Genomic DNA, 26,144 nt, shown 5'->3' with positions numbered 1-26,144 from the left:
CAACCTTTGTCTCCCGGGTTCAAGCCATTCTCCTGACTCAGCCTCCCAATTAGCTGGGGCTACAGGCGCCCGCCACCTCGCCCAGCTAATTTTTTGTATTTTTTTTAGTAGAGACGGGGTTTCACCACGTTAGCCAGGATGGTCTCGATCTCCTGACCTCGTGATCTGCCCACCTTGGCCTCCCAAAGTGCTGGGATTACAGGCGTGAGCCACCACGCCCGGCCTATTTTCTTTTTCTTTGCCTTTTTTCTTTTTCTTTTTTTTTTTTTTCTTTTTTTTTTTTTTTTTTTTTTTTTTTTGAGGCAGAGTTTTGCTCTTGTCACCCAGACTGGAGTGCAATGACGCGATCTTGGCTCACTGCAACCTTTGTCTCCCGGGTTCAAGCCATTCTCCTGCCTCAGCCTCCTGAGTAGCTGGGATTACAGGTGTGGGCCACCAAGCCCTGCTAATTTTTATATTTTTAGTAGAGATGGGGTTTCACCACATTGGACAGGCTGGTCTCGAACTCCTGATCCACCTGCCTCGGCCTCCCAAAGTGCCAGGATTACAGGCGTGAGCCACCGGGCCCGGCCTTGTTTTGTTTTTTTGAGACAGAGTTTTGCTCTTGTCTCCCAGGCTGGAGTACATTGGCATCATCTCGGCTCACTGCAGCCTCCACCTCCCGGGTTCAAGCGATTCTCATGCCTCAGCCTCCCAAGGAGCTGGGATTACAGGCGTGAGCCACTGCGCCCGGCCTTGACTACTTGTTTCTATCCTGCTTTAGGGCACGGGGATATATGTAGAAGGACAGCCACCCTAAAGTAGTTTTTGAATAGTTACACAATGGAAACAATGAAAAGTCCAATAACAGGGGATTGGTTACATAAATTCTGGCCCATTCATGTGACAAAATGCCAGGCAGCCTTTGAAAAATAATAGGGTGTCGTGGAAACATGGCCAGATTTATATTAAGTGAAAAGGGCAGGGTGCTTTTCAGAAGAAGGTAAAATGTCATCACATGTTTTTTTGTTTGTTTGTTTGTTTGTTTGTTTGTTTTTTTTTGAGACGGAGTCTCGCTCTGTCGCCCAGGCTGGAGTGCAGTGGCCGGATCTCGGCTCACTACAAACTCCGCCTCCTCCCGGGTTCACGCCTTTCTCCCGCCTCAGCCTCCCAAGTAGCTGGGACTACAGGCGTTCGCCACCTCGCCCGGCTAGTTTTTTGTACTTTTTAGTAGAGACGGGGTTTCACCGTGTTAGCCAGGATGGTCTCGATCTCCTGACCTCGTGATCCACCCGTCTCGGCCTCCCAAAGTGCTGGGATTACAGGCGTGAGCCACCGCGCCCGGCTTGTCATCACATGTTTAAAATGCATATTTTGATGCCAGGCGCAGCGGCTTCCATCTGTAATCCCAGCATTTTAGGATCGTGGCAGCAGACCACTTGAAGTCAGGAGTTCAAGACCAGCCTGGCCAACATGGTTGAAACCCCGTCTCTACCCCAAAATACAAAAATTAGCTGGGCGTGGTGGCACACACCTGTAGTCCCAGCTGCTCGGGAGGCTGAGGCATGAGAATCACTTGAACCCAGGAGACAGAGATTGCAGTGAGCCAAGATCATGCCACTACATTTCAGCCCAGGCAACAGAGTGAGATCCTCTCTCTCAAAAAAAAAAATAATTTAAAAATGCATATTTTTGTGTATGTTGCATATATGTGATATATAAAGATATAGCTTATTTAGTATATATTGTTTTCTAATTATTAAAGTAATGCTTGGTTGATGCAAAATATTTTAGTAACTGGAAATCAGACAAGTGAGATTCCCTTTATATCCTGATCACCCTCATGTTAACACTGGGTGGTAGGATGAAACCTATATCAACCGCGTGTGCTGAATCTATTGCAGTGAGTATGTAACACTTTAATATATATAGTAAGAAAAAATAAGGTTATTGGTAAAATTGTACTGTTTTATAAATGGGCTAATTATTTTGTGGATGTGTGTCCTGTATCCCCAACTAGACTGCGAGATCAATAAGAGGACGAGATCAATAAAAGCACTGAATGAATGAGTGAATGAATGGATGAATTAATTCTCAGTCTCTTGGGAAGTGGGATTGTGCGGCTCATGGTGGGTGCTTATACAGGTTTGTAGGGGGCAGGCACAGTGGCTCATACCTGTAATCCCAACACTTTGGGAGGAGGAGGCGGGAGGATCACTTGAGCCCAGGAGTTCGAGACCAGCTTGGGCAATATAAGGAGACCTCATCTCTAAAAAAAAAAAAAGTAAAAATAAAGGCTTGTGGGTTGACAACCAGGAGTGTCTGTGGCCCCATCCTGCCTCCCAGTGTCTGGGTGCTACAGTAGGTGGTTCAGGTTAGCCCACCAAGCTTGCTTGCTCACTCTTGATTCTCAGCTACCTGAGAATGTGTACAGAGTCACCCCACCATACAAAGGAGAGGAGCGGGTCTCAGGGTCCTGGAGGAAGTCACCAAAATCATCACGGACAGAAAGAGCCCTTCACATAATCTTCTTGCCAGCCCTCAAAGGGGAAAATGGGCTTGGAATGGTGAAAGGACTTGCCTGGAGGTGGCTGAGCCAGGGTTTGAACCTGGGGCCATCCTACCCCAGACTTTATGTCTTAACTACTGCTGGGCAGAAGCCAAATCAGATCCCATGGCCCCGCCAGTGCGAGGCCCAATGTGGCTCTCAGAACCTGCCAGCAGCTCCGGCCAGACGAAATGCTGACACAACCTCTGGCTATTAATAACCCCTGTCTGAGCCGGGCTCCTGTGCCCCTCCTGAGGCCACCCAGGGAGAGTGGGGTGAGTGCTTGGTGGAGAGATGAGCAGATCAGGTCCCTGTGGTCCAGGAATCTGAGTCCAGCGGCCCTCGTGCCACGTCCCATAGGGACCACTTAGGAGCCAGACCCCTTCTCTTTTCAGCTTCCTGGCTGGAGGCCTTCACCCCCTCAGCCTCAGCTTCCACGTCTATAAATGGGGATATCACAGCTGCATCACAGGACTGTCATTAGACATTGTCAGTAAGCTGAACACATAGAGTTCAGCACGCAGAGAACTTGTACATGCTCAATATCCGTGCCTGGCGTACACACTTCCACGTGCGCCTGTTTCCAGCTGTCTGGAGTCCGGGATGAAGCAGCGCATGTCATCATTGCTGCACCCAAGATGGCAGGACGTCCTGCGGCCATGACATCCCTCTATGGCCGCACAGTCCGGGTGGAGCACGCTGGAAAGGAAGAGGGGGCAATGAGGCAGGTCTAGCCTGCTCTAGCCCAGCTGGACCCAGCCAGGGCATCTGCAGGGAACCCCAGACTGAGGGCTCCTGGCCTCTGGCCTCTTCCCTGCCAGGGATGGGGAGGAGGCCAGACCACAGGGTTGGGCCCTTCTGAAGAGGGCACTCAAAAGGAAGAGAGGGCTGTGCCTCGTTTGTCAAATGAAATCAATTCCTAACCCACAGGGCTGAAATCGATTCCTAACCCACTCTGCGGCAGGGACCCAGCTCAGCATTTCACAAACACGGTCTCACCCAGACTCATGAGAGCCCTAGGAGGTGAACACTGTCATTCTCATGCGACAGGTGGAAACACCAAGGCCCAGGGAGGCCAAGTGACTTGCTCAAGGTCTCCCAGCTGGTTGATGGCGGGGCAGAGCCCCATCTGTCTGACTCAGAGCCTGGGTGCCTGTCCCCCGTGGCCAGGGAACCCCTACTCCCTCCCGGGGCAGCTTCCTGTTCTTGGGAGGCTCTAGGTGGGCCTGAGGCACCATGGGCGGGCTCCATGGTTGGAAGAGAAGTTGCAGCCTCCTGCCTTCATCTGGGCTGAGCAGACAGGCGCTGGCACCCAGAATCAGGAGACAGAGGAGCTCGCTTCTGACTCTTCTGGTCAGCTGAAACTGGCAGCTTCCCCCATCGAGCCCAGGCCCAGTCAGCCCTAAAAGGGCTGTGGAGACTTTGGATTCCCACAGGTGGCCCAGGTGGGAGCAGGGATCCCTACCTCACATCCCGAATCCTCGATTGTGCCCTCTGGGTCTGCGTTCTGGGTTTGCAGCCTCTCGACCCTTGGGCCCCATGCAGTCACACGGGCCTCCTGGGGCCTCCTGCAAGGCGGGCTCTCCCTGAATGGGGCTCCCCCCTTTTTCTTCCTTCCTGGGGGGAGCCGTCCATGACTCCCAGACCAGACCCAGAGCTCCCAGAGCCCCGCTTCTAGGATCCTGCCACACATTTGCACACTGGTGACCACTTACACGTGTCCTTCTTTCCATCCCCGCTGAACTGTGAGCTTTTTGCAGTGTGCCCAGCACTGACACAGCGCCAGGCGCTCGGTAACTATTTACAGGTTGCCTGAAGCTGCTGTCACACTCCTGTCCTTTACAAAGTCCCAGGTAGTGCAAGCAACCTCCAAGAGGCGATCCGTTACCAGCTAACTCATTACCCCTCCCTCTGATGGAAATCAGAGCTCACGGATTGTCATTTGATTGGACTGTGATGCGCTGAAGCTGAATTCAAGACTGATTTAAAAAAAGACCTGCCAGCTTAATGAATGCTGTCACAGAGGGAGGAGCTGGACCTGACCCCAGGGACCCAGGATGATGCTGTCAATGACGTCGTTCACTCTATCTGGTGCCCAAAGAGGCCTCGGCCCGAGCAACACCGTCCAGTTTACAGAACCAGGTCCAAGCTGCCAGGCCGCTGGGGCAGGCAGGCCTGGCTTGCAGGGGTCTGGACGGCTCAGAGGGAAGCTGGTAAAAACAAGGTAAGCCCAGGTCCCACCTCTGCCCTGTCAGAGGCCAAGGCCACTGCAGAGTCGAGAGCAGCCGGAGGACTACATTTCCCAGAGTCCCCCAAGGCCAGGGATGAGCCATTGGCCGATTTAAATAGCCCAGGCCCGAGGCAGCCAGGCCGCAGCTGTGGACTCCTCACCTCCCGGAGGCTCCGCTGGTGCAGGCCCGGCATTGGAGGGCTCAGTTGGCTGCCCGGCTGGCACTGACGTCCCCTTGGAGCCGGGTGGCAGCGGAGATAAACAACCATGTGCAATTCTCCACCCTATATTTAACAGCTGCGGCGGAGAAGGCAGGGAGGCAGCCACGGTGGCGGCTCTGGGGGCAGCTCTTTTCTTCGGGGAGAAGGCCCTTGGAGCCGGGCTGGCGTCGGCCTTTTCGGGGTGAGCGGGGTCACCATGCCAGCTTCCCAGAGCCGGGCCCGCGCCAGGGACCGCAACAACGTCCTCAACCGGGCTGAGTTCCTGTCCCTGAACCAGCCCCCCAAGGGGGGCCCGGAGCCCCGCAGCTCAGGCAGAAAGGCCTCCGGCCCCTCGGCACAGCCCCCACCTGCTGGTGACGGGGCCCGAGAGCGACGCCAGTCACAGCAGCTGCCAGAGGAGGACTGCATGCAGCTGAACCCCTCCTTCAAGGGCATCGCCTTCAACTCCCTGCTGGCCATCGATATCTGTATGTCCAAGCGGCTGGGGGTGTGTGCCGGCCGGGCGGCGTCCTGGGCCAGTGCTCGCTCCATGGTCAAGCTCATCGGCATCACGGGCCACGGCATCCCCTGGATCGGAGGCACCATCCTCTGCCTGGTGAAGAGCAGCACACTGGCCGGACAGGAGGTGCTCATGAATCTGCTCCTGGGTGAGTGTGCCTGCCACCCGCCACTCGCTGTCAGGCCCCTCGGGAGGGAGACCGGCCTGCCCAGCCCCACCCTGGCCAGGACCTGCACAGCCCTCAGAAACCGGCTGGGATGGTCTAATGAGGTTAGGCAGGAAGGGTGCCCCAGAAACGGGCAGGCTCCAGTGTGGGGAGCGAGAGCCAGGGATGCATAGGCGAGGCTCCCCAGCCACGTGCCAAATGAAGGCAGAGGCCAGTGCGGCCCTGTGAGGAGGGCCTGCTGGGCAGAAGGCACCGCTGCCCAGAGGCGGGTTGAGGGGAGGCTGGGCCAGAGGCGGTGGCCTCAAGGGAGATGGGCTCTGGTGGGCGTCCTGGAATGGGGTGTCACTGTTTGACTCCTGCCCCATGGCTAGGGTCCTCGCTCCTTGACAGCTCCCAGCTAGGCAGTGCCCGTGAGCTGCCCATGGGCACCTCCCGCCTCGTTCGGGAACCCGGCAAGCTGCCCAGGCTTCTCCCGCAGGGTCTGGGGATTCAGGGGGTCCAGCTGGTACTGCCACCCACTCACAGCCCCCTGGAGTTCTTCCCTGCTCCTTCCCAGGGGGAGTCACTGGAGAAAGGGTCGGGGGACCAGTTGTTGGTTTGTTTCCAAAGTCTTTGCCACCAACATCTTGCAGATTAGCACCGCCCTGTGCCAGGTGCCACGTGGGACCCATGTGGGGGCAAGCCATTCCCTCCACCCAGAGGTGACACCCAGCCCCCGTCCAGGCCACCCTTCGGGCACCGCCAGGTCCCCAAGGTGCCCCGGGAACCTCTACTTCCATCCTCCATGCCAGGCCCACATCGATTTCCTTGTCTTTCCCAGTGTGGCCATCATTTGGGGGACATGTGAGGTGGAGGTCTCGGGAGAGGTAAACGTTAACAAGGGGTCTCGGTTCCAAAAGGGCGTTGGGTTGGACCACAGAGAACACGGGTTCCAGAGGAAGTCACAATAAAAACATGTATCTCCTCACTCTAGTCTCAGTCTGGAGGCTCCGTGCCCTGTGGGTGGGACTCAGGGAGGCAGAAACCATCGGGATACTTCATGCAGGAGATGGCTGGGTCTGCCACCTTCGAGGTATGCTTGTTCCTTTTGTTTTTTTAGACAGAGTCTCGCACTGTTGCCCAGGCTGTAAGGCTGAAGTGCAGTGGCGCGATCTCGGCTCACTACAACCTTCAGCTCACTACAACCTCCGCCTCCCAAGTTTAAGCAATTCTCCTACCTCAGCCTCCCAAGTAGATGGGATTACAGGTGCCCACCGCCACACCCAGCTAATTGTTGTATTTTTAGTAGAGATGGGGTTTCACCATGTTGACCAGGCTGGTCTCAAACTCCTGACCTCAGGTGATCCATCCGCCTTGGCCTCCCAAAGTGCTGGGATTACAGGCATGAGCCACCGCGCCTGGCCAGTTCTCTTGTTCTTATTACTAAATTGTTTACATTACAATAACTTATGATTTACTCCTGAATAAACAGTCTCACGAGCTTGGTGCCATTATCATGCCCATTTTACGTATTAGGAAACTGAGGTTCCTATAAATAAAGCAACCTGGCGCAGCCTTGGGGCTTGAGATTTGCACCGGCTCCGGCTGACACACAGACCAGGTGCCGTGCCACGGGCATGGGAGGGAGGGACAGAGCAAAGTGGCCGAGGCACTAGGCCAGGCGCTTCCAGGGGCAGCACCTGCTCTCATTATCAACAGTTTCACACGGGGCCACGTGGCTTAAGAAGACTGTTGGGAGTTAGAGAGGTAGGTTGCCTGCTGTCAGAGATGGGGTGGGAAGGCATACGCCCGAGTCTGTCTCTCAACCCTGCTCCCTTGACCCCATCTCCTCCTTCCCATCTTCCTTCCCCATTTGACGAGGGAGGTGATGAAGTTGTCATTGGTTGAGTGCTTACCGCGTTCCAGGGCTTTGCATAAACCATATCATTACTTCGGCTCTTCACCGTAACCCATGGAGCTTGGTGCTGTTATTATTTCCCGTTTAAAGAGGGGGAAACTGAGGCATGGAGTGACGATGGTTCCAAGATCGGGCAGCTAGTCAGTGATGGAGCCAGGAGCAGAACTGGGAGCAACTCTAGCTTTGCTTTGCATTTTCAGAGGAGAGGGAGAGGGAACCAGCTCAGACTGTATGAAATTTCCAGCGGGGGGAGGATCAGAGAAGAAACGAGGTGCATCTCAACTTACCCACAGTCAGTGGATTCTCTAGTAAGGGGGTGAGCTCCCCCAGGTAGGGGGTATGCAAGCAAGCTGCCTCTCATCACCAAGTAAAATAGCTCTGCTTTGATTTGTTTTTTTTACAGGAATGTTTGCTTTTAAGAACATTTCCCCTGCCCCCAACATTGAAAAATTTGCAACTTACTTGTTAAGATAAGGCTTCAGGCTCATTCCAGCAGCCAGCTGCTATGGGCACAAAGGTGTATGCCCCACAGGATAAAGATGAAGATTTGAGATGCCTTCCTCCTTGAACAGAAGTGATAGACATTTTTAAAAACTTTAAAAACATCATTTAGTGAGCTTTATTATGTACCAAAGACAATGGCATGAACGGCCTGTATTTTATTTTATTTATTTATTTTTTTTTGAGACGGAGTCTCGCTCTGTCGCCCAGGCTGGAGTGCGGTGGCGCATTCTCGGCTCACTGCCAGCTCCGCCTCCCGGGTTTACGCCATTCTCCTGCCTCAGCCTCCCGAGTAGCTGGGACCACAGGCGCCGCCACAACGCCCGGCTAGTTTTTTGTATTTTTTTAGTAGAGATGGGGTTTCACCGTGTTAGCCAGGATGGTCTCGATCTCCTGACCTCGCGATCCGCCCGTCTCGGCCTCCCAAAGCGCTGGGATTACAGGCTTGAGCCACCGCACCCGGCCGGCCTGTATTTTATGATGTAAAAAAGCTGTTGATGACCTTTCAAGGTAAACATTAATGTGCCCATTTTACAGATGAGTAAACTGAGGCTCAGAAAGCTCAAGCAACTTGCCCACCACACAGCTATAAGTGGTAGGTTCAGGAAGTAAATCCAAGGCCCTGTGACTGCAAACCCCCCCGCTCCTTGCTGCTCACCATGGGGCTGTAGATCGGTCATATCACCCATGTTCACTGCACTCCTGGAGCGTGTGTGCTTTGAGAAGGGGAATGGTCTGGGAGGAGGATGACTGACTTCTATCCAGGTATTGAGATCATGGGGACATAGGGCCTGGCACAAGGCAGGCACTCAGCACAGGCCCAGAGCAGGCCGGATGGGTCTGGGGACCCCAAGGTCCTTCTGTGGGGATGCCAGCTCAGCCCTCGGCTTGGTGGGAGTAAACAGCAGCAAACGGCCAAGGCACGCTCTAATCCCGCTGCTCTGGTCTGACCTGCCAGGAGGGACGGTCCCAAGGTCCCCTGTCCCAGGAAAGCAGACCACCCACTGAGTGCGGGCTGCGGGTTCCATCTGTTCTTTTGTCTTTGGAGGGCACCCTTCAACCCTGGAGCACAGGCTCTGGGGTCAGACTGGCTTTTGTCCAGGTCTCTGCTCTGACCCTTACTTGCTGTATGCATCTGCTCAAGTCAGTTCCTGTCTCTGAGTCTCAGTTTCCCTATCTGGGGACTGAGGGGACTGTGGCAGGGATCTGAAGGGAGCTGGTAAAACATTTGGCACGGTGGGTGCCATGCCACACATGTCCCACCGATGGCTGACATCACTGCAGTAATGAAGGGGGAGGGAGCCCTGCCTAACCCTGCCCCATGGCACTGAGCCAACTCCTGGGGCAGTCTCTGGGCTGGGAGCAAGACCTCCGAGCTTGTGGTTGGGATCTGGGTTCTACTTGGCTCTGAAGAGGCAGACTTGGGAGCTTGGGAAATGGGAGCTGCAGCTACAAGGCCTAGGAAGGGTCCTGCTGGGCCCGGGGAAGTTCTCCGCATGCTCCTGCATGGTAGTCAGTCCCATGCCCTCCCTGCTTGCCCCTCCCCTAGTGCACACTGTCAAGACTCCAGAAAGCTCCGAGCCAGAAGGGGTCTTAGCAGCAGGCAAAAGCTTGGACTCCAGAGGCAGCAGGACCTGGGTGCAAATCCCAGCCCTGCTGTGGGAACTCAGGCAAGTGACGTTGCCTCTCTGAGCCTCAGTTTCTTCATCTGTCAAATGGGTTGTTGAGAAATCTCCCTGATGAATCTCACATAAAGTGCTTGGCACTTACTGATGTTAGTTAATGCTTAAGTAGCGATGATTATCATCATCATTATCACCGTCATCATTGTCAGAAGTCCAGGACCAGCCTCCTGCCAGGTATCTTCCAAGCTCTAGATGCCTTGAGACCACGCTGTCCCCTTCCTTCTCCCTCCCACGGTGCACCCAGCTTGATGATCCGAAGGGAGCCAGGTGACAGGTGACAGGTGACAGGCCCATCGTGGTTCACTAAGCCCATCCTTGTTTCCTCATGGGCCTGTCCTGTGGTGGGAAATGCCTACGGTCTTGTTCCCTGATCTGTGTCCTTTATGAAAGTATCTTTTTGTTGTTGCCCAGGCTGGAGTGCAGTGGCAAGATCTTGGCTCACTGCAACCTCCGCCTCCTGGGTTCAAGCCATTCTCCAACATGGTTTCGCCATGTTGGCCAGGCTGGTCTCGAACTCCTGACCTCAGGTGATCCACCCACCTCGGCCTCCCAAAGTGCTGGGATTACAGGCGTGAGGTGATCCACCCACCTTGGCCTCACAAAGTGCTGAGATTGCAGGCTTGAGCCACTACGCTGGCCTATAAAAGTATGTTTTTCTTCTTTTTTTTTTTTCTTTGAGACGGAGTCTCGCTCTGTCCCCAGGCTGGAGTACAGTGGTGCGATCTCGGCTCACTGGCATGAACCCGGGAGGCAGAGCTTGCAGTGAGCCTAGATCGTGCCACTGCACTGCAGCCTGAGTGACAGAGTGAGACTCTGTCTCAAAAAAAAGTATCTTTACTGAGATTTTCCTGAATATGAAAACTACTTTTTTTTTTCTTTTTGAGACGAAGTCTCGCTCTGTCACCCAGGCTGGAGTGCAGTGCTGTGATCTCGGCTCACGGCAACCTCTTCCTCCCTGGTTCAAGTGATTCTCCTGCCTCAGCCTCCCGAGTAGCTGGGATTACAGGTGTCCACCACCACACCTGGCTAATTTTTGTATTTCTAGTAGACATGGGGTTTCACCATGTTGGCCAGGCTGGTCTTGAACTACTGACCTCATGATCCGCCTGCATCTGCTACCCAAAGTACTGGGATTACAGGAGTGATCCACCACTCCTGGCTATGAAAACTACATTTTTATGTCATTTTTTTTATTGTGATAAGCTATCCATTACATAAAATTGATCATTATAATCCTTTTAAGTACACAGTTCAGTGGCACTGAGTCCATTGACACTGTTCTGCAGCCATCACCACCATCCATCTCCGAACTCTTTCCATCTTTCATCTTACAAAACAGAAGCTCTGTCCCCATTAAGCACTGACTCCCCACTCCCCCGTCCCCCAGCCCCTGGCAACCTCCATTCTACACTGCGTCTCTGTGGATTCGACTGTTCTAGGGACCTCACGTAAGTGGAATCGTACCGTATTTGTCTTTTGTGACTGGCTGATTTCATTTAGCATGATATCCTCGAGGTCCATCCATGCTGTAGCGGGCACCACCAGCATTTGCTTCCTGTCTAAGGCTGAATAGTGCTCAGTTACAGGATGGACCACACCTCGTGTATCCATTCGTCCACCCATGGATGCTTCCGTTGCTTCCACCTTTTAGCTGCTCTGAGTAACACTGCCGTGCGCACAGATGTATATGCATCTTCTTGAACCCCTGCGTTCAGTTCTTTTGGTTGTATACTCAGAAGGGGGCCTCTGGATCACAGGGTAATTTTATGTCGACTTGTGTGAGGACCTGTCCTACCGTTGCCCATAGCGGCTGTGTGATTTTGCATTCCCCCAGCAATGCCCAAGGGCTCCGATATGTCCACACCTTCGCCAACACTCATTATCTGGTTTTTCAATCAGAGCCTTCCTAATGGGTGTGAAGTGGTCTCCGTTGTGGTTTTGGGTATTTTTTGTTTGTTTTTGGTTTTGGTTTTATTTTGGGGGTTTTTGTTTGTTTGTTTCTTGAGACAGAGTCACGCTCTGTCACCAGGCTGGAGTGCAGTGATGCGATCTCGGTTCACTGCAACCTCTACCTCCCAGGTTCAAGCGATTCTCCTGCCTCTGCCTCCCAAGTAGCTGGGACTACTGGTGCCTGCCACCATGCCTGTCTAATTTTTCGTAGAGATGAGCTTTCACCATGTTGGCCAGGCTGGTCTCAAACTCTTGACCTCAAGTGATCCTCCTGCCTTGGCCTCCCAAAGTGCTGGGATTACAGGCATGAGCCACTGCACCCGGCCCTTTTTGTGGTCTTGCTTTGCATTTCCCTAACCATCAGTGATGTTGGGCGCCTTTTCATTGTACATTCTTTTTTTTTTTTTTTTTTGAGACAGAGTCTTACTCAGTTGCCCAGGCTGGAGTGCAGTGTCACCATCTCGGCTCATTGCAACCTCTGCCTCCTGAGTTCAAGCGATTCTCCTGCCTCAGCCTCCAGTGTAGCTGGGATTACAGGTGTGCACCACCATGCCCAGCTAATTTTTTGTATTTTTAGTAGAGATGAGGTTTCACCATTGTTGGTCAGGCTGGTCTCAAACTCCTGACCTCAGATGATCCACCCACTTTGGCCTCCCAAAGTGCTGGGATTACAGGCATGAGCCACGGTGCCCGGCCTACACATTCTTATAGTAAGAAAAAAATGCAATCATTACAAGGCTAGATCAAGAAGAAAGTGAGCCTCTCCCTGAAACCCTCTCCCAGAAGAGCCTCTGCCGCAGCTTGTGTCACGTGTCCCTGGATTTTTCCCCGTGCATATGCTAACGCGTAATGTGTTTCTCAGGTTGTGTTTCGCCTGGTTTGGGCTCACTCTCACAGCTGTGGCCCTCCCGCCTGGAATCCTGGTCTGGACCCCCCATGTCCCTCGCACCAAGCATTAGGGGTTCAGATGCTCCAGATAATCTGTTCTGGCAGCTCCCCCATCCCCTGCCCTCTGGCTGTTGCTCTCAGGGACAATTAAGGTGACAGCCTCTGCACGAGGCTTGTCTAGCCTGTTCCTAACTGAGGGATATCTAAGCTGATCCCAAATCTTCACTTAGATACCCTTCTGTGGGAGACCGCACACACTACCTCCTCAGAAGTAGAGGGGTCCGCTCCCCAGCCTCCTTTCTCAGCATCTCAGTGGGGCTCAGTACAACAGTCAGTCCCTCAGGGGGGCCTTTGGCCACCCCCAGGCCAGGTCAACCCTTAATACACTGCCCTGGCAGCCGTCCACACAGCGGGTGCAAAAGAAATGCAATGGTTTGTGGTGCCAGTAGGCAGGGTCTGGCTCAGCATTGCCCACCAGCACAGATAGTGTTTTTCCTAAGACAGAGTCTCGCTCTGTCACCCAGGCTGGAGTGCGGTGGCACAACCTCAGCTCACTGCAACCTCTGCCTCCCAGGTTCAAGTGATTCTCCCGCCTCAGCCTCCTGAGTAGCTGGGATTACAGGCGCCCACCAACACTCCTGGCTAATTTTTGTATTTTTAGTAGAGACGGGGTTTCAGCATGTTGGCCAGGCTGGTCTCGAACTCCTGAGCTCAAGCTATCATCCTGCCCCCGCCTCCCAAAGTGCTGGGATTACAGGTGTGAGCCACTGCGCCTGGCCTGTAAATATACTTCTTAAAAATGTGCACAAATAATACGTGCTTGTGGCAAGAAAGATTTTAAAGTGCAAAATTACAAAAAGACGGTAAAAATCACCCCTAAACCTCCTACCCAGCAAGAAGCATTGTTAGCATTTAGAGCAGTACCTTCTAGATTTTTCTCTCTGCATATAAGCACATTTGTTTACATACATATCTTATTTTATGAAGATGGCATCCTACTGGAAATCCTATTTTATAAGCGGCCTTTTCCACTTAACATACCCCACGGCTCTCCGATATAGTGGGTCTATAAATACACATGGGCCTTATCATCTACCGTGGCCACAGCATGCTCTGGTGTCTAGATTAGGCCACGGTTTGTCCCGTCTGTCTCTTGAAGGGCGCTGGGTTGTTTCACGTTTTTCGGTGTTATAAACAATGCTGCAGTGAACATCCCGGGCCATGAATCATGGCCCACATCCCTAACGATTTCCCAAGGAGATATTCCTGCAAAGGGAAGAGCTGAGTCCAAGGGAGACACGTGGAGGAGACTTCTGATTCTGAAGCCAAATGCCCTTCAGGAAGTTCAGAACGATTTACACACCCCTTGGGCAGCATATGGCTGGCGCCCAGCTTTCCAGAAGCCAGAATGGGGGATGAGAAGCAGGATCGACTTCCCAGCCCAGGAGCACCGGGACCCCTCCTCCCAACCCAGCCAGAGAGAGACGTCTGCCCACAAACCCAGCCTTTCACAGCCTGCAGGGCATCCCGGAAGCCCCGTCTTTGCCCCTGGCTTTAGAACAGCTGAGCCCACAGCCTCCACCTCCCACCCCTACCCCACTAGCCCCAACTCCCCAGAGACCCTGCCCTGCGCTAAGCTGGTCCCACAGAATGCGTCCTCAGGGGGAAAGCAGCCCAATGCCACAAAGGGCCACGCTAGGTCACCCCAGCTGCCGCTCTTCCCCCAGTGCACGTAGCTGCCGGCAGACAAGTGACACTCTGATTTTCAGAGGCCCCAGGAGGAGATGCTTCCAAATCTTCCAGCATGGCAGCAGCTCTTTTCCAAGAAAACTCTGGCTCCTGCCTGGGCTCTGGGAGCCTCCGGCTCTCTGGTTCCCTGGCCACCACCAGCCCCGAGGGACCTGGGCTAGGGGAGAAGGGTGGGCCTTGAGGTGGGTTCTTGTTGCCCTCTGAGGGCCAGGAAACCTCTAGGACAGCAGGGCCTCAGGGACAGCTGTGCTTCCTGCACGGGAGCTTCAGACATTCAGGCCCCAACCCTGTGAAAAGAGCTGAGAGTGGAGCTGGTTGGAATGGAAGAGTGTGAGGGGTAGTGGGGCCAAGCCTTGGTGTCCTCTGACGGGGTCCCGGGGGTGCATTTACTCAGTGACTGCTGCACACAAGCATCAGAGCACGGCCCTTGTCATCCCAGTGTATCCATGGCAGGCAGCTCTGAGGGATAGACACAGCGAGGTTATGCTGTCCACAAGTGGCCTACCTCGAAGCTGGTCTCGTTCTGGAGCCTGAGTGCGCAGCCACCACCCTGGGTGATCCCAGTGAGTGGAGGCCAGTGGAGGCTAAGGGGCCTCCCTGAGACATTTCACATAGCAGGTCCCGGCAGTGCAGCTCCCACCTGTTCCCCAGCTCTTGCCCCTGAGCCTCCTGCTGGGCGGACCTTTCCCCCTACAGGGGTCTCCTTGCCCTCCTTGAGTCAAGAAGGGAATGTAGGTCGGTCAACTGGACAGGGCCATGTGGGCAAAATCAGCCTTGAGTGATGGCGCCATTTGCTTCTATTTCTGGGTACCAGATGATGCGCTGACAGTGTCAGAATCACAGTCACACGGAGGCCTGGCCGCGCGGGAGGAGGGAGAGAGGCCCTGCAGGGGCAGCAGGAGAGGACAGGGTGGGGTGGGAGGCCTAGGGGAGGCCACGGCTCTGTTGGAGAGTCGCCCTGTGGTCTGAGGGTGGCAGGCCACTGCCTCTTCCATTCACAACCCTCCTGGCCAGATGGCTGCAGCATAGTGAGGGCGAAAAGCCACACGCCCAATCACACCTGTGATAGAGTAACGCTCTGTGTCACTACGTGCTTATTGCCCACCGTCCCGCTTGGCCACAGGGGACCCTGCCAGCCTAGTTCACAGTGCCAGGCCTGACACACGCCTGAAATACCCAAGAACCGGCAGGCAGGTGGAAAAATGAGTGAACCAGGCACAGGCTGGGTGGGTCAACCCGCTGGACAGCCAGGCTGGCCCCTATGGTCCCCGCAGGGCCCAGGGCAGAAAAGGGGCAGAGCCTCCCTCTCATTATGGCCTGAAGAAAGGGAACCAGCCCAAAATAGCCACAGCTTCCCAAAGGCCCAGCTGTGGGGCGTCTTAGTCCATTTTATGCTGTTGTAACAGAACACCACGCACTGATTTATAAAGAATAGAAGTGTATTTGGCTCATGGTTCTGGAGGCTGGGAAGTCCAAGGTTGAGGGGCCGCATCTGGTGAGGGCCTCCTTGCTCCCTGTGTCTTCTGCATCTCATGCAAGGGAGTGCATGCCTGGGAGGGCAGGAGGTGACCACACTCACCCTTTCGTCAGGAACCACCCCCGATACCTGCATTCATCCATTCATGAGGGGAGAGCCCCCATGGCCTATCGCTATTTTATTTTATTTTATTTTATTTTATTATTTTTTGAGACAGAGTTTCACTCTTGTTGCCCAGGCTGGAGTATAATGACACTATCTCAGCTCACCACAACCTCCGCCTCCTGGGTTCAAGCAATTCTCTTGCCTCAGCCTCCTGAGTAGCTGGAATTACCGGCATGTGCTACCACGCCCGGCTAATTTTGTACTTCTAGTAGAGACAGGGTTTCACCATGTTGGCCAGGCTGGTGGTCTCAAACTCCTGACCTCAGGTGATCCACACGCCTTGGCCTCCCAAAGTGCTAGGATTACAGGCGTGAGCCACCGCAGCCGGCCTGATCACCTCTCGAAACTGTTGCATTGGGGATTCAGTTTCCAACACACGAACTTCATGGAACTCGTTCAAGCCATAGATGGAGTTTCCAGATCATGAGACGTGGGCACCCACAGAGGCCTCCCTGGCAGCCAGGGGAGCTCCAGATGACCCCCACAACACACCAGCTTCAGCCACGTCTGTTTCATACACCGAGTCTGTATGCTTTCATTGGTGAAGACAATGTTTTGCTGCTAGAAATTTGAAAGGAGCCAGGAACAGTAGCTCACACCTGTAATCTCAGCATTTCAGGAGGCTGAAGCAGGAGGATCGCTGGAGCTCAGGAGTTCAAGACCAGCTTGGGCAACAAACTGAGACACTGTCTCTACAAAAAAATAATCCAAAAATTAGCCAGTTGTGGCCTGTGCCTGTGGTCCCAGCTACATGGGAGACTGAGGCAGGAGGATCATTTGAGCCCAAAAGTTCAAGGCTGCAGTGAACCCTGTTTGCACCATGGCACTCCAGCCTGGGCAACAGAGGGAGACACTGTCTCAAAAAAAAAAAAAAAAGGAAGGTTTGGGTCTAGCTTAGTTTTTGGCCTATGGATCCTGACAGCCTATGCAGAGAGCTGGGGCATGTGGGGAGGTTGAGGCAGCCAGCCCTCCTTGCCTTTGGCCACCCCATCGGAGTGAGGTACTGGGCCCAGTGTACCCCCCAGGTGACTTAGTAAAGTCACCCTTTCCTCCTCCCTTTTTCCTTGACCACAGCAGCTGTCCATGGGGGCCCCTGTGCTCAAAAGGCAGATCATTTTATTTTATTTTATTTTATTTTATTTTTTTATTTGAGACAGAGTCCCACTCTGTCACCCAGGTTGGAGTGCAGTGGTGCCATCTCAGCTCACTGCAACCTCCATCTCCCAGATTCAAGCGATTGTCCTGCCTCAGCCTCCTGAGTAGCTGGGACTACAGGTGCCTGCCACCACGTCCAGCTAGTTTTTGTATTTTTAGTAGAGATGGGTTTTCTCCCATGTTGGCCAGTCTGGTCTCGAACTCCTGACCTCAGGAGATCCACCCGCCTCGGCCTCCCAAAGTGCTGGGATTACAGGTGTGAGCCACTGTGCTGGCCTCGAAAGGCAGATTTTGAACCCATCAGCTGCCAAGCCCTGGTTTTCAACCTAAAGACCTGGTTACCAGTAGGACACATGGCCCATGCCTTCCAGTGGTTGGTGTCATATTTCAGCCTGCCATGGAGCTCAGTCCTGGTCTACATTAACCACCTCCTACCCCAGAGTCTGGCAGCTCTTTGGGCACCCAGACCCTGGCTGGCAACCAGTCACCAGCCGCCACCACCAGGGAGGCCCTGGCCTTGCCTGGCCTGGCCTCTCTTACTTGCCTTGAGGTGGTGGAAGTCTTGGAACCTGGGCCAGACAATTTTGACCTGGTGGGACCTTAGGAGAAAAAGCCTTCACTGATGCTCATGCATGGTGCCCCAGCCTCCAGGACCAGAGCCTCTCACAGCTTCCCAGGCCAGGCGGGACCAGGACTTGCGGGCAGTGTAATGGCAGCAGCATGCTGTCAATCACCACACTTCCCCCAGTTCATTGGCTTATTTCCTCCTGGGACCACCCTTGCTATGGGTGAGTAGACCAAGGCTCTGAGAGGGGAAGGAACTTGTTCTTTTTTTTTTTTTTTTGAGACAGAGTCTCGCCCTGTCGCCCAGGCTGGAGTGCAGTGGCGCAATCTTGGCTCACTGCAACCTCTGCCTCCTGGGTTCAAGTGATTCTCCTGCCTCAGCCTCCCAGGTAGCTGGGACTACAGGCGCCCGCCACCATGCCCAGCTAAATTTTTTGTATTTTTAGTGGAGACAGGGTTTCACCGTGTTGGCCAGCCTGGTCTTGAACTCCTGACCTCAGGCAATCCGTCCACCTCGGCCTCCCCAAGTGCTGGGATTACAGGCGTCAGCCGCTGCACCTGGCCAGAATTTGTTCTTAATTAGCAGGGTCAACCCCCAGGCCAGAAGCACCAGGATCCCCTCCTCACAGCCCCAGTCAGCGAGACTTGAACCCCACCTGTGACTCCAGAACCTTCAGATTTAACCCCCTCCCCATGAACTGCCTCCTGTCCCCAGGTGGAGAGGGCCTGTCGCCAGCCCATTTTTGGGGAAGCAGCAGGGCTTGCAGATGAGAAGGGCTCCCTGGGCTGGAGAGGACCAGCTGGCCCCTCTGAGCTGGCTTCCTCAGCTGCTCCATGGGGCGGAGGCATGCCAAGGTCAGCACAGCCACCTCCATCCAGCTCCCACCTGCCCTGGGGACCTGGCAGTCCCCAGTCCCTCTCTCCTGCTGGAACTGTGACCTCCCACAGGCTTCAGATGGCACCAAACCCCGGCATGGCCAGCACACGAGCTGGCCAGCCACACGCCTCCTGGGAAGACCCAGCCCATGGGGACAGCTGCTATGAAATTGGCAGGCAAGGGTAGAACAAGGTTTTCTCCAGGCTTTCAGGCCCCACCCTCCTCGGGCCAGGCAGCTCCTCTGTGCACCTGCTCAGCCCCCTCCTGTGCTGGCCAGGCACTTCCAGGGTGCGAGGCTCCCAGCCAGCCCTGTGGCTAATGAGAGGGGCCAGGAGAGGCCACAGTGCAAACCCCAAACAGAGAGACCAGACTACAAGCAGCAACCCTGAAGTGGGTAGGAAAAGGGGAAGCCCAGAAGTTCTAGTCCTCCAGGGAGGACTGTGTGATGTGGAACAGTCTAACTGCCTGGCACGGACAGTTAGGTGCGCCACAGTGCCTCACCCCTGCAGCATGGGGATCGGGGGTATGTGATGGGGCAAGACTTTCAAAAGCAGGCAGCAGAACAACATATGTAAACCATGTTACAAGCTTTATTAAATCTGTGCTCCAAAGGCCAGGTGCGGTGGCTCACGCCTGTAATCCCAGCACTTTGGGAGGCCGAGGTGGGCGGATCACCTGAGGTTGGGAGTTCGAGACGAGCCTCACCAACATGGAGACACTCTGTCTCTACTAAAAATAGAAAAACTAGCCGGGGGTGGTGGCACACACTTGTAATCCCAGCTACTCAGGAGGCTGAGGCAGGAGAATCGCTTGAACCCAGGAGGCAGAGGTTGCAGTGAGCTGAGATCACGCCATTACACTCCTGCCTGGGCAACAAGAGTGAAACTCCGTCTTAAAAATCAAACAAACAAACAAGCAAAAAACTATGCTCTATAGATGGATGGAAGTGTCTGGAACAATGGCTACCTCTGACGGGCAGGATTACAGGTGATTTCAACTCGAACTTTTGTTTTCTGTGTTATAAATGTTCTGCGGTGAACAGCATCTTCTGCGTCATATTTTTTTAGATTTTTGTTTCCATTTTTGCCAAGAGCTGACCATTCTGATAAACACTGAAGTTTTCTAGGGAAGCTCCCAGCGTCCGGCTGTACTGAACTGTCACCGAGTCATGACCCCCACCTTTATCCAGCCCTCCTGGTGGGCCGAGCGCCTGGGGGGACCAACTCAATCGTTTGCTGGGACTTCCCTGCTTTAGTACCGTATGTCTTGTGTCCTAGGAAACCCCTCTGTCCCGGCGAAACCTGTCACCCTGCAGTCAGCCTGCGGGCACGGTGCTGGGCCCCCTCTGGGAGGTGGGTGTCCATGAGCTTCGTCTCACAGGTGAGGAAAGTTAGGTGGCTTCCCTGAGGTCACGCAGCTGGGAGGCTCCGGGGCTGGAACTCACAGCCGGGTCTCTGGCTGTGACGCCTGTGAGCTTTGCCACCATGATACACTGCGGGTGTTGTCTTCACTGTCCCCAGAGCAGGGCTTGCAGGGGCTGTGACCTCACTGGGGTCCCCAAGGTCACCTGAGGTGGGGAAGCACAGGGGGCAGGGGCACAGGCTCCCTGCTGACTGCATCTGCCCTGGGAGTGCTCTCTGGCCTGCCGATGCCACCCCCACCCCCAGGTCAGAGGGTGTGACCTCCAAGGACCTTTCTTTTTTTTTTTTTTTTTGAGACAGAGTCTTGCTCTGTCACCCAGGCTGGAGTGCAGTGGCCGGATCTCAGCTCACTGCAAGCTCTGCCTCCCGGGTTTACGCCATTCTCCTGCCTCGGCCTCCCGAGTAGCTGGGACTACAGGCGCCCGCCACCTCGCCCGGCTAGTTTTTTGTATTTTCTAGTAGAGATGGGGTTTCACCGTGTTAGCCAGGATGGTCTCGATCTCCTGACCTCGTGATCCACCCGTCTCGGCCTCCCAAAGTGCTGGGATTACAGGCTTGAGCCACCGCGCCCGGCCCACCAAAGGCCTTTCTAATGGTGGGGAGGGTTGACCCAGAACCCCCACATTGGTTGTATGGGTGCCACTCAGATCAGCTGGGTGAAACTGGAGTTCTGGCATGGTGCCTTCCTTTCATGGCACAGAAAGGCAGAGCAACCTCCCAAGGCCACACAGCAGGGTGGGTGGCAGAGGCATGATGGAGATCCAGGTCTGCCCTGTGTTTCCAAAATAGGGAAAGAAAGGCCAGGAGCAGTGGCTCACGCCTGTAATCCCAGCACTTTTTGGGAAGCAGAGGTGGGCAGATCCCTTGAGGTCAGGAGTTCGAGACCAGCCTGGCCAACACGACGAAACCCCATCTCTATTAAAAATACAAAAATTAGCCAGCCGTGGTGGCAGGTACCTGTTGTCCCCGGCTACTCGGGAGGCTGAGGCAGGAGAATCGCTTGAACCCAGGAGGTGGAGGTTGCAGTGAGCCAAGATCACGCTGCAGTACTCCAGCCTGGGTGATAGAGTGAGACTCTGCCTCAAAAAAATAAAGAAAAAGAAAAGGAAGGAAAGAGCCCACCTGGCTGGTTATGAGCCTCAGGCCAGTAACTCAACTAAGTTTGGAGACGTGGCTCTGTTTCTAGCCCCGGGGGAAAAAACCTCTGAACAAACAGGCACGGGCCCTGCCTCTATGGAGTGATGACTTCATGCCACAGACGGCGAACCCTCACCTCCCAACAGATGCCTCAGTGACTGCACAGGCAGGGAAAGCCATGAAACAGGCCAGATGCTGAGACTGAACCCTTCAGGGCCTGAGCTGTCTGGAAGGCAGGGGCAGGTCCCTGAGGTGGTGGGTTGGGAAAGAGTGGGACATTCCAGAAAGCAAGAGCATCAGGTATGAGTGCCCTGAGCTCCAAAGGTTCATGTTGTCCTCTGTAAAGTGGGGATGGCACAGTGCAGGTGCTGGGGAAAACAGTGGGGTTCCTCAAAGAGTCACACACAGAGTTACTGTCATTGCCAACCAGCGACTCCACTCCTAGGGATCTACCGAAAGAACTGAAAACAGGCCCTCGGCGAACACTTGCACACACCTGCATAGCGGCGTGAGTCACAGCAGCCAAAAGGCGCAAACAACTCGATAGCCATCAACAGATGAATGGATAAACAAATTGTGTCCAGGCACAGTGGCTCACACCTGGAATCCCAGCACTTTGGGAGGCTGAGGTAGGAAGATAGCTTGAAGCCAGGAATTTGAGACCATCTTGGGCAGCAAAATGGGATGCCCATCTGTAAAAAAAAAAAAAAAAAAAAAAAAAAATTTTAAATTAGCTGGGCATGGTGGCACAGTTGTAGTCCTGGTGACTCAGGAGGCTGAGACGGGAGGAGCTCTTGAGGCCAGGAATTGAAAGTTACAGTGAGTTATGATTGCACCACTACACTCTAGCCTGGGCAACAGAAAGAGGCTCGCTCGCTCTCACTCGCTCTCTTTTTTTTTTTTTTTTTTTTTTGAGACGGAGTCTTGCTCTGCCGCCCAGGCTGGAGTGCAGTGGCGCGATCTCGGCTCACTGCAACCTCCGCCTCCCAGATTCACGCCATTCTCCTGCCTCAGCCTCCCTAGTAGCTGGGACTACAGGCGCCCGCCACCTCGCCGGCTAGTTTTTTGTATTTTTTAGTAGAGACGGGGTTTCTCACCGTGTTAGCCAGGATGGTCTCCATCTCCTGACCTCATGATCCACCTGCCTTGGCCTCCCAAAGTGTCTCTCTCTTTTTTTAAGACAGGGTCTCACTCGGTCACCTTAGCCTCCCAGGTAGCTGGGATGAGAGGCATGCACCACCACACTCAGCTAATTTTTGTATTTTTTCTTTTTGGTAGAGATGGGGTTTTGCCATGTTGCCCGTGCTGGTCTCAAACTCCTGGGCTTAAGCAATCCTCCCACCTCAGCCTCCTGAGTAGCTGGAACTACAGGTGTGCACCATCACACATGTCTAATTTTTGTATTTTTTGTACAGACAGGGTTTTGCCGTGTTGCCCAAGCTAGTCTCAGACTCCTGAGCTCGAGTGATAGGTTCGCCTCACCCTCCGAAAGTGCTGGGATTACAAGTGTGAGCCACTGTGCCCAGCCAGAGACATCCATCTTTAAAAAAAAAAAAGAGGCTGGGCACAGTGGCTCACGCCTGTAATCCCAGCACTTTGGGAGGCCAAGGCAGACGGATCACCTGAGGTCACGAGTTCGAGACCAGCCTGGCCAACACGGCAAAACCCTGTCCCTACAAAAAACACAAAAATTAGCCAGGCAAGGCAGCGCCCACCTGTAATCCCAGCTACTCAGGAGGCTGATGCACGAAAATCGCGTGAACCGGGAGGTAGAGGTTGCAGTGAGCCGAGTTCACGCCACTGCACTCCAGCCTGGGCAACAGAACGAGACTCTATCTCAAAAAAGAAAGAAAGAAAGAAAGAAGGAAAGAAGGAAGGAAAGAAGGAAAGAAGGAAGGAAGGAAAAAAGAAAGAGGAGAGGAACAAATACTGGTCCATCCATAAATGGAATATTATTTGGCCATGAAAAGGAATGAAGTGCTGACACATGCTGCCACGTGGGTGGACGCTGGAAACGTTATGCTAAGGAAAGGAAGGCAGACACAAAAGGTCACATACTGTCTAATTCCATTTACATGAAGTGTCTAGAGGAGGCAAATCCACCGAGACAGAAAGCAGATTGGTGGTTTCCAGGGGCTGGAGAGAAGGGGATGGGGAGTGGCTGCTTTGTGGGTACAGGGCGTTCTTTTAGGATGATGAAATGTCTTGAAATTAGAGAGAGGAGGTGGCTGCCGACACTGGGATGTGTTAAATGCCACTGAACCGTGTACTCTAAAATGGTTCGCTGTACGTGATGTAAATTCTGCTTCAACTTTTGAAAAATGGGAATGGGGCTGGGCACAGTGGGTCACGCCTGTAATGGGTGAACATTTTGGGAGGCTGAGGCGGGCGGGTTGCCTGAGGCCAGGAGTTGGAGACCAGCCTGGCCGACATGAAGAAACCCCATCTCTACCAAAAATACAAAAACTTAGCCAAGCATGGTAGTGTGCGCCTGTAATCCCAGCTACTCGGGAGGCTGCAGTATGAGAATTGCTTGAACCCAGGAGGTGGAGGTTGCAGTGAGCCAAGAGCGGGTCACTGTAGTCCAGCCTGGGCAATAGAGCAAGACCCTGTATCAAAAAAAAGAAAAAGAGGCCAGGAGCATTGGCTCATACCTGTAATCCCAGCACATTGGGAGGCCGAGGAGGTTGGATCACCTGAGGTCCGGGGTTTGAGACTAGTCTGTCCAACATGGCAAAACCCCATCTCTACTGAAAGTACAAAAATTAGCCGGGCGTGGTGGCGGGTGCCCGTAATCCCAGCTACTCAGGAGGCCGAGGCAGGAGAATCGCTTGAATCTGGGAGGCGGAGGTTCCAGTGAGCCCAGATCACGCCTCTGCACTCCAGCCTGGGTGACAAAGTGAGACTCTGTCTCAAAAAAAAAAAAAGAAAAAAGAAAAAAAACCACAGAAATAAAAGGCATATTACATCAGGGCATGAGAAAAACAAGGTGAGGGGAGAGAGTGTGGGGGGGCTTTTATAAACAGCGTGGTCAGGGAAGGCTTCTCTGCTGAAGGGAGTGGCTACGGGAAGGCAGGGCGTGTCAGGCAGAGGGGACAGCAAGGGCAATGGCCTGAGGCGGGACCGTGCCTGGGGGTCAGCGTGGCTGAGTGACTGGAATGAGGGGCAGGGAGGGGAGATGAGGTGGGGGAATGTGGGGGGCTGGGGCCTGGACCTGGCTGGTGGCCCTGATGGCCGGGGGGCCTCTGTCTCCCCCCAACAGCCCTGCTCCTGGACATCATGACAGTGGCTGGTGTGCAGAAGCTCATCAAGCGGCGTGGCCCGTACGAGATGAGCCCCAGCCTCCTGGACTACCTCACCATGGACGTCTACGCCTTCCCGGCCGGGCACGCCAGCCGCGCCGCCATGGTATCCAAGTTCTTCCTCAGCCACCTGGTGCTGGCGGTGCCCCTGCGTGTGCTGCTGGTGCTCTGGGCCCTCTGCGTGGGCCTGTCCCGCGTGATGATTGGCCGCCACCACGTCACGGACGTCCTCTCCGGCTTCGTCATCGGCTACCTCCAGTTCCGCCTGGTGGAGCTGGTCTGGATGCCCTCCAGCACCTGCCAGATGCTCATCTCCGCCTGGTGAAGCGCCCGCCGACCCATGCAAGGCTCTGGGGGCAGGGCTGGCCCTAGAGAAGGGGTAGGGGGTGGCAAGGTGGCAGGCACAGGTTGAACAGAGCCACCAGGAGTTGGAGCGGCCACCCCCACCCCGTCTTCCCCTCCTGGTTGGAGGCCAGCGAACCCAGGCCGCCCCTCCCAGTGACAAGCGTGTTTGGCAGTGCCAGGCCTCTTGCCCCTTTGCTTGGACTCCAAGTCTCCTCTCTAGGCGGCCCGGACCCACCCGTGGGGACAGCCCTATTTAGCTCTGCTCTGGGTACAGCAAAAACCAGGATGGTGGGAGGGGCCGAGTCTCATCTTTTCATCGTCATGACTGTTGAGTTCTTGGCTGTGCTCATCATGCCACAGCACGACGCCTGCCAGAGTGCCCCCAACCTACTGCCTGATGCAGGTGCCATTGCCATGAACAGTCATCGACAGCTTAGGGCAGCACTTTCCAACGGGTGCCCCGTGGGACACCAGCCTGCGAGATGCTTTGTGGGGAAAAGGGTTTTGTGGTTCAATAACTTTGGGAAGTGCTGCACCCTCTGTCCCCAAGTTGGACATTCACAAAGGCCGTTATTGCCATCAAGGCTCTGACGAGTCCTGCAGAAAAGCTTCTTGCTAAACCTTCTTTAACCCATGTTTTCTAAACTTATTTGACCACAGAACCCTTTTCTTGGGGAACAGCTATTAACACCCAAGGAACCACTGGTTCCTCAATTGCATTTTGGGAGCTGCTGTCAGAGAGCTAAGGGGCCTGGGGTGTGAGCTGACTCTCCACTGGGGAGGCCAGTTGCACCACCACAGCCCAAGGGAAGCGCTGGCCACCGCCCGTGGGCATCGATGAGGCTTTGGCCCCCAGGGGCCGGACTCCGTGTGACCTAATAGGTCGTTTCCAAGTCACCTGTTATGGATGTGCATTTCATGTGACAATACAGATGACATGTAAATGGCCCTCTCCGGTGTGGCTTTTTCCTTGTGCACTTCAATTGCTCCGGAAGCAATCGCCTTATTAACATGGAATGGGCGGAAGGGTGGGGTAATTCTTCGGCCCTAGACAGTGCCGTGATGCCAGGGATCAGGGGCTCTGGGCACAGCTGGCCTCCTTCTGGACTTTGCCAGGTTGGCCAGTCCCTTCACCCTGGGGTGGCCGCCTGGTGCTCCCTCAGTCCCCAGGTCCTGTGCTGGCTGCTACCTGGGGCCTGGGCAGGGACTGTTTGAGCAGCCCTCACTGTGATACTGATGGATCAGAGACCCTCTCTCACTTCAGCCTCAGGCCTTCCCAAAGCCCCCCGCCCTGACACCTGGCTAACCTGATCCTCGTCCCCCAGGAAGTGGGCAAGTGACCAGTCGAACACAGCCAAGCCTACGAGAGCTGCCACGAGGGATGTGCA

General features: G+C 54.4%; 1 protein-coding gene across 3 annotated transcripts; it reads left to right on the top strand.

Annotated features, from left to right (window-relative positions):
- Positions 1 to 4,270: 4,270 nt before the first annotated feature.
- Positions 4,271 to 25,705, top strand: PLPP7 (phospholipid phosphatase 7 (inactive)). 3 transcript variants are annotated; one of them, XM_050760296.1, is made up of 3 exons: positions 4,271 to 5,625; positions 19,829 to 19,931; positions 24,372 to 24,434. In XM_050760296.1, exons 1-2 carry the CDS (start codon positions 5,175 to 5,177, stop codon positions 19,915 to 19,917), a joined length of 540 nt encoding a protein of 179 aa, XP_050616253.1. In that variant the 5' UTR covers positions 4,271 to 5,174; the 3' UTR covers positions 19,918 to 19,931; positions 24,372 to 24,434. The 3 variants fall into 3 exon arrangements, with proteins under 3 accessions (XP_050616253.1, XP_050616252.1, XP_050616254.1); XM_050760295.1 differs by lacking the exon at positions 19,829 to 19,931 and having other exon boundaries at positions 24,372 to 25,705; XM_050760297.1 differs by lacking the exons at positions 19,829 to 19,931; positions 24,372 to 24,434 and adding an exon at positions 7,944 to 8,244.
- The last annotated feature ends 439 nt before the right edge of the window (positions 25,706 to 26,144 follow it).

This window comes from Macaca thibetana, chromosome 15 (assembly GCF_024542745.1).
Source record: "Macaca thibetana thibetana isolate TM-01 chromosome 15, ASM2454274v1, whole genome shotgun sequence".
NCBI classification, from domain to species: domain Eukaryota; kingdom Metazoa; phylum Chordata; class Mammalia; order Primates; family Cercopithecidae; genus Macaca; species Macaca thibetana.
The sequence above is the reverse complement of the archived record's forward strand: the minus strand, read 5'-3'. Positions and strand labels throughout refer to the sequence as shown.

What these genes read in the sequence shown, in the direction of transcription:
- PLPP7 (XM_050760295.1), top strand. Translation starts at nt 5,175, where the DNA reads ATGCCAGCTTCCCAGAGCCGGGCCCGCGCCAGGGACCGCAACAACGTC. An exon ending in GCTCATGAATCTGCTCCTGG is followed by an intron (nt 5,626 to 24,371) that starts GTGAGTGTGCCT and finishes TCCCCCCAACAG; the next exon opens with CCCTGCTCCTGGACATCATG.